The following is a 13,838-nucleotide window of genomic DNA, read 5'->3' as shown; positions in this document are numbered from 1 at the left end:
ATACATATACACACTCTTCACACTTCTATCATGGTATGGTAATATGCTATCATCCAGCAAGAATGTTGAGATGTTGAGTTGAGCTGAGATTGTCATACTTAGTATGAGAGGTAGAGCTGAGTGTCACCAGCATACCAGTGATGGGAAAAGCCATCTCTCTGAATGACAGATCTCAGTAATGATGTGTAGATAGAGAAGAGAGAGTGAGTCCAAGTACTGTGCCTCAAATCACGCTAGTAGCTTGTTTAATTTTGGACATCTCACCTTATTTTAAATGACTAGTGAGGTTAGACTCTTAAGTTGGCTCTTGGCTGTATTCACAGTGTGTTTTAGTGCAACTTTTGACTGAGAAGGCTTATTTCATTGTACTCTTATTATCACACAGGTTCACACCTGATTTTTCAGTGGACTGCCTTCAGTGGCCTTGTTTCCGGGAAGGCGCTGTGGGAAACGTGAGCTGTTGAAAAGGCTGTTGCCACCTTTTAATTCCTTTGCCATTTTCCCCATTAATGATCATGCTACTTGATGGCAAATACCGAAGGCCACCATTTATATCAAAAGGGATTGAGTTTCTCTTCAGTTCCTTGCAGCTCGGTCTCCTTGGCGGTATCCCGTGCCCTGACTCTCGCTTTTTTCCTTGTTCTTCTGTTCTCCACAGCCACACTGTTTCACAGTCTAATTACAGGTCAATTAAGGGCTTTCTCCAGCCTTCTGCCGCTCCGGCCCAGGAGGCTTAGAGGCCCGCAAGAGTGGGAGTGAAAGAGATATCATTTCATGTGGAGATCAGGCGAGAGCCCCTTTCAAAGAAGGGATTGAGGAGGAATCCTGAAAGAGAGAAAGCCACCACACACCTCCCAAAAAAGGAGGCTGCTGGGATGGGGGCCAAAGGATTATGGGAATATTCATGACCAGATAAAGAGAGGAGACCTATGAATGGATGTGTCCAAAAGCTCATCTCTTAGGTAAACAGGAGTCTAAATGGAGTTTGGACCAGTTCTCGGACTCACAGAAGCAGGGGAAGCAGCGGTTCTCACTTCTGCGTCACATTTCCGTGGCGCTGAAAAGACTGGTCTTGTTTTGGCCTTTTCTTAGCCGTCATCCTGCATTCCTCCATGTGGAACAAACAGATGGCAACCAGAAATAAATATCTGTTTCTCACAGTCTTTTCAGACACTTTAAGCCCATATACACACAAGTTCACATCATCCGTAGCTGTCCATTCTTCTTTAAAACTTCATTGGCTGAAAACGTACACCTTTTGAGTCTGACAGTTTCTATGGACTGGCAGTTGATCCGTGCAGCAGTACAGCAGCTTCCATCATGTCAACTTGATTTATACCATGACCCATCTCTGTTTGTGTGATACAAAGTAGTCTTGGTGTATTATAATATTCATGAATGAAAATGATACAAGCGGAACAGTGCTGTGTTTGAAAACAAATGAACAAACAACAAAACAATCCATACATTTTTCATAAACCATAGCCTGTTCATCAGCGTTTCCTAAAAAAAACAAATGTTACTTATGAGATTGTTTGTTTGTAAAAGTTCCATGATGTTCCATATTGAAATTGTAAAATCTATTTTTTATTATTATTTTTTTTTGTTAGTTTGTTTTGGTTTGATTTTCACTTGTTTTAAACTTATTCTTCAATATATCTGATTAAAAAATTCCATTGTGTTGCAAAAAATTATTAGCAATTTAATTTCAAATTGTTTGTTCTTCAATTTGATTAGCAGAATATAATGATTTGTTTTATCTATTATTTATCCATTATTTCTTTTAATGTTGTGTAAATTAAGTATAATAACATGTTAGATGATAATTTATATTAAGATAAATAAAATAAATAAATAAATGAATAAATATATAAATATAATATAATATAAATATAAAAATTATTCAGTAACAGGGGCAGGGAAAATAGCGATATGCATGAGGTGGCGCTTTTTGTAATGCCAGATTAAACATATATTATTATTATTATTATTATTATTATTATTATTATTATACATATATTATTAATTCTAAAAAAACATATGTGCTGTTAATAAAATAAATACATCATAACTTTTTATGCATTTTTTCCTCTTCAAATATTACAAATATCATGATATATTGTGGAGGGTTTTCTTGTGATATATATTGCTGATATCGTGATCAATCATTATCGGGGGCAAAATATCATGATAATATTTATTGTATCGTATTACTCTACCTAAAAATCTGACTACTTATACTTTTATCTTTGCTCTATCTTATTTATTTTTTCTTGCAATTTCTTTGACTCACTCCTATACAAGTTATTCTAATCAAAGTTAATGATACTATTCCAAATAGAGCTATTCAAGTCATCTGCCAAAATTGTATTCCTATCGCAATATAAATTGCAGCATAATAAAATATCACAATGTCAGATTTTTCCAATGTCGTGCAGCCTTTATTCAAATTGTTGCTATTATAATTTGTTGCTAAAATAGTAATTAAAATATATATACCGTTTAAGCAAATGCCACAGGGAAAAAAAAAATATATATATATATATATATATAATTTTATTTATTTATTTATTTATTTTTCCTGTGGCATTTGCTTAAACGGTACGAGAAGACAAAATGCATGGAGATTACCACTTTATGAGTGAACTATACATAAAATTAAAATAATTTAAGGGTGAAAAAAGATACATTGAAATGTGAGTAAATGAGATTTAAATAAGTGAAAGATCATTATTCAATGTTGGGCTTGGGGCAAAATAAATATTGTTGAAGTATTCTATAGTGTAACATAATATTCTAACAAATAGTATCCTATGTGATGTAATGAATTATCTACAGTATAAGTATGTAAATATGTAATTTATCACAGTTGCAAAATGCTGGAAAAGTTTGAAAATGCACCTGCAAAGTGCTTGAAAAGTGCTTAAACTTGATTTTGCAAAAGGTGCAAGAACCCTCATGATAACAAAAATATCCCGTTCAAAACATAATCAGCGCTAAAATAAATGATCAATTCATTGACAAATAATAGTGCATCCATACAAATTCAGTTATATCAAGTATCCTAAAATCATTATGCAACACATTTTACACCAAAGATTATTCCCTAGTGTTTTATTGCAAAAAAAAAAAAAAAAAAAAAATCTATAAAGTTTGAGAGAGTTTAAGTTTCATCTCCACACCTGCCATGTCAGAAGGTCTTCTCCAAACCTAATGCCTGTTATATTCACTACCCTTCGCCATTACCTTCATGTCCCAAGGCACAAAAAAGATACTCAAAGTTTAAGCCGTGAGATTGCATATATGTGTGTGTGCAGAAGGCTCAAGTTTCCAGGCTTCGGGATATTTGTGAAAGTTTGTGTGTTTGTATGTGCGAGCGCGTGTGCTGGTCTTTGTGGCTTACAGTATTGAATTTCAGACCTTAAGAGATGTCAAATGTCCACAAAGACCGACTTATTTCTTTCATCCTACAGAATTGGGAATCCCCACTCCACAAATACACCTAAAACGGCTGCACGAGCCTCGCATGAGGGGATTTAGTTACGGCCACAAACTTGTAGGCCAGCGTCCACTTGAAAAGCCCAGTTAACCTGTTGTCATGTGAGACAGCAGATTGTTTGTCCTCCTTCTATTAAGGCACAAATGGTCTTGCGTGCGTACATAACATACATAATAGCTCTGGTCTAAGAGCTAAAAAGATGCATTGATTGACACTGGACGTTAAATCAAGCTAAATCTTGCTAAATCTCTTGATTGAGTTGATTGCAGACAATACATTTGAACAAGTTATTATTTTTGTTTTTATTTGGTACTTTTTATTTTGTTTTACTTTTTATTATTATTATTATTATGTCACTTGTATTATTTTTTATTTAATTTATTTTAGTTTCATTAAAAACTAAATAAATATAAATTTAAAAACAAAAAAATAAATACTTTATTTTATTATTTTGCTATTTTATATTACTTTACAAGTTAATAATTAGTTTTACATTTCAGATTTTGTATTTTATCTATTTGAATAATTATATGTACATCTTCACTTTAGTTTCAATGCAATTTATTGTACTTTAAATAAAATTTTTGTATTATTTTTATGTTAATTGTATTATTTTTTATTTCATTTACTTAGTTTCACTAAACTTATTTTATTATTTTAAAATATAATTATAATTTTAATTTCATAATTTAATTTTAATTACAATTTTAATTTACAACTTAAAAATTTTTTTACTTTGTTTTTTTATTTAACTATTTATATTAGATTTTTGTATTTATTTGTATTTATTTGAATTCATAATGTAATTTTTTTTACTTTAATATTAATGTAATTTATTTCATTGAAATGTTTTCTATATTTATGAATTAATACTTAATTAAATTGTACCAATTAAAATATATAGTTCATTGTTTTTTCAGCTTTTATTTTCAGGTATTCAAAAATACTTTATTGTTTTGTTTTAGCTTTTATTTTATTCAGATGTTCTTTTATTGTTATATTATTACATTTTATAATTTTATAATTTTTATTCATTTGTGTATAATTATTTTAGATTATTGATAATTATTTAAAATTTAAGTATTTATTTGTAATGTATTTTTAAAAAGTAAAAATTATATATTTAAAAATATTTTTTCTGAATTATTTTTATGAAATGGATTTTGTTTATTTTTTATTTTGTTCTTTCATTTTATTTCATTCTTTGAATTATATTAGGTTTCAAAGTGTTACAATTTAAAATTATAATTAAGTAAATTAAAGTCATTCTTTAATTGAAAAATCATTAAATCCCAATTCTACCCCTTAGCCTTTCCTCTTACCCCTCTTCACGTAGCACACCCCTCGGACCACACTCAAAAGCAAGGGGTACGACAATTTCCCAGTATACACCATCTTTTGGCAGCATGGCTGCACACGGAAGTAAGAAGATGCATGAATTAGTATTTTTGTTAATATTACGAACTTTTAAAACAAACAAACATATGTTTTAATACATCTGTAATGGCATTCGTGTTTTACCATCATGCTTTAAAAACATTCAAATTATAACCGCTAAATTTCACTATCGATAATCCATAATAATAACTTCTGTTCAACAGTCCCAGTTACAAAAATAAAATTGGGATTGGACCTCAGTCCAAAAAAAAAAAAAAACTTGTATTGTCCTCTTTTCAAGAGGGCAGAGATACAAGCGCTTATGGGTCAGCATAGCGGCAGATTCAAAACAAAACAATAAAAAAAACTTCTAATTTCGGATGGCTGTTTCTCATTCAGGGCCGTTTATGCTAATGAGGAAGATATCATCATTATTGGGCGGGGCTTTCCCCCTCTGTTGACATGTACAAATGGAGAATGTCAATCAAAGTGTTTCTATCGACTGTTTTTAATAAGTATGCTTCTAAATAAATGAAATGAATCAGTTTTTACTGTTTGAGGCTGACTATATTCACACGATATCTCTCACACAACTGGGTTTAGCCTCCTTATAAAAGTGATTTTTGCATAATAGGTTCCCTTCAAAGTTGTCCTGTTCCCACTCCTCCTCAGGGCACAGGCTTTTGAAGTATCCTGTGGAGGTGAGGAGGTGCAACAGAACACCACCTCTTCATCATCTGCGCCTCAAACACACACACACCGTCACTGGCCTCCATCTGCTGTTTGCCTGGCGGAGACTGTGCCCACGGTGCCACTTGACACGACTTGATACTTTATCTGCTACATAATCGTAATCGTTTTCTGTTCGAGTCCACTTGAAAGTGATGTGGTCAGGCTAGGGTTTTTCCAGGAGAGGTTTGAACTTCAGAAGACGAGTCTAATTCATCTAGCTCTCAATGATAAATCTGTGCTGTTAGTATTAGTATGTGGTGTGCTAATATTTTGCATTTTTCTTTACAGAAAAAGTTCGCGAAATTCAGGAGAAACTTGAAGCCTTCATTGAAGCTCTTCACAAAGAGAAGTAGAGCAGTAGGTGGTTTTTTTTTTATTGTCCTGCTTTTGTTTAATTGTAAAAATATTTACTTAATAATGTCTGTTCATTTAATTTATAGAATAAAATTAGATCTTGTGTATTCTTTTATTTCTATATATTTCTATTATGATTTATTATTGTTATCATTAATGATGTTGTACAGTTTTTTTTTTACAGTTTTGACACAAATTTCAAAACACTGTTGTAAATTTTCAAAACTCTAGACACAAAATTCATATCCATTGCCAAAATCTTAACTTTTTTATTTAAATGCTTGGATACAATACACAAAGTCAAAGATCAACTTTTTGATATACTGTAATATAATTGAACATCAAATTGATCCCACACATTACATTGTAAATAACTGTGTATTATTTTAACTAACATGATTTGACTATCAACTGATGTAAGCGCTCAAAATAATAAGTAACTTGTATTACATGTGATGCATGAAAACTTGTGTACAATATAACATACTTAGACAATAAAAGTTTCAGAATAGATCAAATGACATCACACACCACAGAAGATGACCCAACTGGACTACATTAGCTATAGATTTCACTCTTATTCCATGTATGTGGTTTCTATGTTCTATGTACCACTTTTACAGACAATGTTTTCATATTTGACATTACTGTAGGCAAGAAAGCCCAATCACAGCAGACCAGTGTCAGCTCTAGATTTGCATAGACGGAAGGTTCTTTCCAAGATTTTAGACTAATGAAAATCATACTGTGATGTAAAGGGGATAACCTGTGGCCAAATCCACAAGATCAGACTGACGGAAAGACAGATCCCAAATAGAAATCTGATGTATAGAAATACATGCAAATAACATATGTTGCATACTTGTTCATATTGATTTCACACATATAAATTATATGTCATACATGTCAAAATATTGCAAAAATTGACATTTTTTTTCAACAATTCAAATTACAAATATTTACATACAGTTGAAGTCAGAATTGCTAGCCCCCCTAAATTATTATCACCCGTTTATTTTTCCTCAATTTCTGTTGAACAGATATCAACACTTTTTTAAACATAATAATTTTAATAACTTTAATATCTGATTTATTTTATCTTTACCATGATGACTGTAAATAATATTTTCCTAGATATTTTTAAAGACACTTCTATACAGTTTAAAGTGACATTTAAAGGCTTAACTAGGTTAATTAAGTTAACTAGGCAGGTTAGGGGAATAAGGCAAGTTATTGTATAATGTTGGTTTGTTCTGTAGATTATCAAAAAAATATATAGGTTAAAGGGGCTAATAATTTTGTCCCTAAAATGATTCATAAAAAATTCAAAACTGCTTTTATTCTAGCCGAAATAAAACAAATAAGACTTTCTCCAGAAGAAAAAATATTATCAGACATACTGTGAAAATGTCCTTGCTCAGTTAAACATCATTTTGAAAATGTTTACAAAAGAAGAACAAAAATCGAAGGGGGCTAATAATTCTGACTTCAACTGTATATCATATATGATATATGTATATGTTTGAAAAAAATATAAACTGTGATTTTTGCAATGTTTTGACATTTTAAAGTAAATACAGTATGTGAAATCCAAATGCATCATGCCATAGGTCAGCTTTTCAATATGGGGACATGTAGTGAGAAACACTTTTGTTAACTTTACTATTCTGTTTTTTTTTATGCAGTAAACCTACATAATGATTGAATGAACTACTTTAATTGAGTGATTCCACTGTATGTATTGTTTCCTCTACAATCATATATAAACAATAATGAAGCTTATATCAAATTTTAAACAACAATGTGTAATGTTTGTTAATGTTTGTTTATTGAAATGATGTGTATCTTGTTTATGGGTGATCTAAAGTTATGTTCCTGTAGTATTTGTATGACAAAAGGATTATGTGAACCAACGATCCTGCAAATGCAGGACTTCTCTAAAAAAAATAAATGCAACATGCTATTTTTTGAACACTGGAGAGTCTGCGTTAAAAGTAGTGACTGTTTAGAGCAGTGGTCACCAAAGTTGTTCCTGGAGGGCCGGTGTCCTGCAGATTTTAGCTCCAACCCTAATCAAACACACCTGAACAAGCTAATCAAGGTCTTACTGGGTATACTTGAAACATCCAGGCAGGTGTGTTGAGGCAAGATGGAACTAAACCCTGCAGGGACACCGGCCCTCCAGGACCAGGATTGGTGACCCCTGGTTTAGAGTTTTGTGTCTAGAGTTTTGAAAATCGACATCAGAGTTCTAAAATGCGTGCAATTGAAAAAAACTGTAATTTAATAAAAAAAAGTACTTTTTAAATTTTAAAACATTTTATCTGAATTGTTTTTATAAAATAGATTTTGTTTCTTTTATTTTATTCATTTTTAACACTGCAACATAATTAAATTTTAATTCAAAATTATAAATCAATACATTAGAATTTTTAATAAAAAATCATTAAATTGTCGAATTGTGACATTTCATTGTAACATTAACCACTGGAAAACAAAAAAAGAAATCAAAAAATTTTGGAAATTCATATAAAAATAACCTCTATTTATTATGTCTTAAGTACTTACAGAAATTTATTTCATATAAAATGTGTTATATATCAAATTGTATTATTAACTTAACTGAAGTTTCTGTTACATTTTTAAATCAGTTTTTTGATTTCTAAAGTCACTTTTTCTGTGTTTTCTTAGACCTTCAAAAGGATTTCATTTGGGCACTTTTGATATGTGAGATAATAATTAATAAGTAACAATTCAAAATATAATGCAAATAATGCCTCTAAAGCTTAAGGGAAGCCTCATTTAAATGCTCGAGACATTATTTAGTGCTCATTGTTAATTATAAATATTTTAAATGTATTTCATGAATTCAGAAGAATTCATCTAAATGTTTTGTCTTTTTTTCAGGATCATCTTGTTTCTGGGCAGACAGACAGGCAGACATGCTCTTACACAAGAAAATGCACTGATCAAAAACCATCATTTTTTCCTCTTTGCTCCTTTGCAAAGGACTTTCCTTCCAACTTCTTCTGTTTTTAACAGCTCCTGTTGTATGTTCTCACAAAACACACACACAAACACACACACACACACACTCTTCCCTCTTTAAAACAGTGAAAATAAGTGAACTAAGCTGGAGTCCCTTTACATTTACTGCATATTTATTAATTTTGGACAAAAAGCACTTACTCTGCTATCAGAATAATGGTACACATTGCAGTGCCATGCTTTATTCTTTCTTCACTCAAAGCTTCAAAAAACAATATTTGCACCAGAGAAACCATTCAGACAGGCATACACAACCATAATCTCTCATCCTCTGTTCCCAATAAATGACTTGCTCCAGGTCTCTCTTTCCCCTGACTTTCTTTATTATTTAAGGTGACATTTTATGGATAAGTGCTAAATGCTAAAACGCATCTTTACTGATTGGCCTTGATAGAGAAATTGTTCTAAAATGTTTTCTCACCAGAAGCTGCGATTTCATATCTCATTGCCATCACAAGTCACAGATCTTTTTGTTTTCCTTCACCTAAAAATTATGTTTTGTAATTATGTAGAATCCTCTATTAATATATGCAGATGTTTGTTACCGTTTTTGCTACTTGTAGTCCCATTTAGCTCAGTTTATTATGTTTAATAAACTGTGATTGGCTTGATCTTGAAGATGCAAAGTTATGGATACATTAACCGCATTATATCATCTGCTGGATGAAAACTTGTTCAATACTTTTGTTCCTAACATCATTTTCATTTCATTTCTTTTGCTACTTTGAATGGTTCTTATTTTTCATCTGCCATCTTCAACTATAGTGCACTTTTATTTTTTGCTTGCACATTTTATATCTCGCTCCCTGGATTTGATATGAAATCCACTTTAATATCCTGATAATTTCGAGTGTAAGAGATGCCACAACTCAATGTAAATGGTAAATATATTTGTAAAGTCTCCGTAGAGTAAGTTCATTCAAATGATGAATCTGTTGTCACAAGGGGAAATATATGAGTGTGGTGCTTGTAGCAAAGTAGATGTCGGTTCATTTAAGAATGCTTCCCCTATTTGCTGTAGATTGTAATGTTTGCATGTTGTATCCCATCCGATGTGGTTTATTTATTAAATTGGTGTTAAAGAAAAGAAGAATAAAAGTGACTTTAAAGTATGAGAAACAGATCTGTAATTAAGGTGACATGAGATCCATAGTATTGTGTGTGTGTGTGTGTGTGGATTTCCAACTTGAGGATTTTGCTCGTTGTTATTTTGACAAGTGCTGTTTTTTTGTCAGGTTAACTGTGCATATTTTCTCCATTTTTAACGTTTAAATTATAATGTATTTGTTGGAAATTCGAGCACAGAATTGCAGAATCTCATAGGAACATATTTTGTTTTAATACAAACATTAACTATAATAAACAAGTTTCTCACTCATGCCAATTAATGTTTTAATTACAAAAAAAATAAAATTTTACTATTGTAAAACTTCCTTTTTTTATTGAATTTAATGTTTACTTGTAAATGGCAAAAATTATTGCGGTTATCAACTAAACATTAATGAATTGCACTTGGCACTGATCGTGAATAAAATAGGTCTACATAAAGTAAAACAAAAATAGAAACATGTTCCAGTAAAATTTCTGATGTGATGTGCTTATGAAGGCCAATAGTAGCAAAAATTATCACCACATGAGCTGATTACTGTTTAAAAAAGATCAAATTTTAAAAGTCATTGCATAACTTTCATTTCTGTGGGCGCAAATGCCTTGTTGATGCCAGAGGTCAGAGGAAAATGGCCAGACTGGTTCGAGCTGAAAGAAAGGCAACAGTAACACAAATAACCACTATTTACAACAGAGATATGCAGAAGAGCATCTCTGAACGCAATGCATTAAAGCAGATTTAAAATGAACCTTGAGGCAGATGGGCTACAGCAGCAGAAGACCACACTGGGTGCCACTCATGTCAGCTAAGAACAGGAAACTGAGGCTACAATTCACACAGGCTCACCAAAATTTGACAATAGAAGATTGGAAAAATGTTGCCTGGTCTGATGAGTCTCTATTTCTGCTGCGACATTCAGATGTTAGGGTCAGAATTTGGCTTCAACAACATGAAATCATGGATCAGTCCTGCCTTGTATCAACAGTTCAAGCTGCTGCTGCTGGTGTCATGGTGTGGGATATTTTCTTGGCACACTTTGGGCCCATTAGTACCAATTGAGCATCGTGTCAACGCCACATCCTACCTGAGTATTGTTGCTGACCATGTCCATCCCTTTATGACTACAGTGTACCCATCACCTGATGGGTTATTTCTGCAGGAAAACACACCATGTCATAAAGCTTGAATCATCTCAGACTGGTTTCTTGAACCTGACATTGAGTTCACTGTACGGAAATGACCTCCAGTCACCAGAACTCAATCCAATAGAGCAACTTTGGGATGTAATGGAACGGGAGATTCGCATTATGAATGTGCAGCCGACAAATCTGCAGCAACAGTGTGATGCTATCATGTCAGTATGGACCAAAATCTCTGAGGAATATTTCCAGTACCTTGTTTAATCAAAGGATTAAGGCAGTTCTGAAGGCAAAAGGGGATACTAGTAACCCAATACTAGTAAGGTGTGCCTAATAAAGTGGCCGGTGAGTGTATGTATTTAACTTTGTATGTTTATTCATAATTCAATGTAGTAATTTAGTAGTGTGGGGATAGTAAACTCAATATTCTTGTTAGTTGATAAAAAAAAGTTGTGTCATCAGATGAAAAGAACTGGTTACAGGGAAAACTACTAGGAAACTAGTTACAATTTTAATGGTATTATTTGTTAGCATTTACCTGTTAAGAGGGAGTTGGTGGTCTCTAATGGTTGAGCTGCAGAAAAGCAGTGTTAAGGTTGAAATAACTGAAATTCATGATTCAGGAAATAAAGAAACAAACACAAATAAACATTTCAGAGCTCTTCAGGATGATATGCGACACTAGACCTTTTTGGAAATAGAGATTTATACATGATATGATTTTTGAATATAAATGACCTTACCATTGGTGTATGGGTTTGTAAAGGCAGGGTAATATCCATCTGAGATACTATTATTTGAAATTGAAGTGTTAAAAAAAATTTAAATAGAAAGAAAATTGTTTAAAATTGTTCAAATTAAGTCTTCAGCAATGCACATTTCTATAAAATAAAATCTAGTTTTTATGTATTTACAATAGGAAATTTACCAAATAAGTCCATGAAACATGATCTTAATATTCTAATGATTTTTGCCTGAAATCAAAAATCCACATTTATGACCCAAATAATGTTCATATTACCTAGAAACTGCAGTCAAATGATAATTTTTGTGTTTTCACACAAATGTTGTCTAAAGCACATCATTCCAATGAATCTTGCGTCCAATTAAGCGTTGTGATTTCACAGTTAAAGGTTTGAAAAACAAAAAGGCGGGAAATAACCCTAAACTTGACCATAAAGAATCAGAATTCTTTGAAGTTCTTTGATGAGTTCTAAACAGACTACTATGTGATTCTGGTAATATTGATTTAATATATGATTTATCTCTGAGCTTTAACTATGTCTTTTAAGTAATTTTCTCAGAATCCTATGTGTAGGTTTAATGATTTCACTTTTATGGCATAGAACAGGTTCTTATCATATCCTTTAATGAACTGAAATAACTGCACTACACTGTGGAATAATGTTAATTCTAGAAGAACGTTTCGGGCTGCACTGAATTCTTTATATACAAAAGACAACTTTAAGACAGTAAATGCGAATGGATGTACGTCAGCGTGCATTTCCTACTAGCTAATGAATGTGGAAGATGCTGTACGTCAGGTGCAATTGGCCTTTTGCTCTGAGGTACAACTCTGTGCTCATCAGCGCTGGGTTTTGGAGCTGTACCTCTGGGTTGTGTGAGGAAGCGTGGGGCCCTTGAGCTTTCCACTCCAGCCCAAGCTGATGAATAACACAGCGGGCAAGAGGTCTTTAACTCCTGGGCATCCTCTCCCATTTCACAAGGCCTTGATTGTTACTGGCATCGTTACCTCGCCGGAGGGGTGCGCGGGGAATTGCGGGGTGTCTGTTTTTTAGAGAGCGCTCTATTTCTTTTTCCAGCACCTGAGGGGCCGCATGCATACATATGCTCCGTCTCGGAGAATGATTATATTCCCTGTTTGTTAAATAGGATAGTCTGAGAAGGAGGAGTATTTGAGGGAATGAGGGGAAAAAAAGAGAAAGACTTTAACCTAATGACTCTGTAGCGTTTCAATAGGGGCGTAGTAGAAGTCAACCTCCAGCGAAATGCCTTTGTGCTATCAGATAACCGGCTTCTGAAGACGGGGGAGGACACACTATATGGCCATTAGCATCTCCAAAGGCCGTCACGTTGACTAATAGCCAGGGCCACAACGCCACAGTGGCTCAGTTTGTGTTTTTCTCTATTATGTGAGTGACACAAAGGAGCTGAAGACTGGTAAAGACCTGTCAAATGTGCCACCACTGCCGATGTTCACAAAGCTTTATTTTTCTCCTCAAAAGACACTGACTTGTTCTGTCTATGCCCCTTCTGTCTACCTCACCACCCGCCCTTTTTTTTTAGGAGGCCACGCAGAGTCACTTTGTGAATAAAGCTTGGGAAAAGGAAATAAATTCAGCAGTTCAGCTCTTGGGCTGTTTTGGCCATGTTACCATTTGTTCACAGGCTTGTCTTTTGGGACGGGCCAGCCCCTTTGGGCTTTGTCCTATACAGATCACAGTTGATAAAGGGCTGTAAGACAGGGTGGGATTTTAATTTTTTACAGCTCTGATATGGCCAAGAGACAATCACAGTGGGAATGAAGTCGTTTAAGTTGTGCATGTTGAGTCATTTTGCT

The 13,838-nt window shown here is 33.2% G+C and overlaps 1 protein-coding gene across 12 annotated transcripts in view; it reads left to right on the top strand.

Moving 5' to 3' along the window:
• The window catches only part of opa1 (OPA1 mitochondrial dynamin like GTPase), a 75,006-nt gene extending 64,877 nt beyond the window's left edge, over positions 1-10,129 (top strand). For 6 of the 12 annotated variants that reach the window (XM_073952907.1, XM_073952905.1, XM_073952904.1 and 3 more), the window contains 2 exons: positions 5,897-5,969; positions 8,870-10,129. In XM_073952907.1, coding sequence (XP_073809008.1) covers positions 5,897-5,961 — 65 coding nt within the window. In that variant the 3' untranslated portion in view covers positions 5,962-5,969; positions 8,870-10,129. 12 annotated transcript variants of the gene reach the window in all.
• Positions 10,130-13,838: the final 3,709 nt, after the last annotated feature.

This window comes from Danio rerio, chromosome 6 (genome assembly GCF_049306965.1).
Source record: "Danio rerio strain Tuebingen ecotype United States chromosome 6, GRCz12tu, whole genome shotgun sequence".
Classification (NCBI taxonomy): Eukaryota; Metazoa; Chordata; class Actinopteri; order Cypriniformes; family Danionidae; genus Danio; species Danio rerio.
Note: the sequence above shows the minus strand (reverse complement) of the source record. Positions and strands in the feature narration are given on the sequence as shown.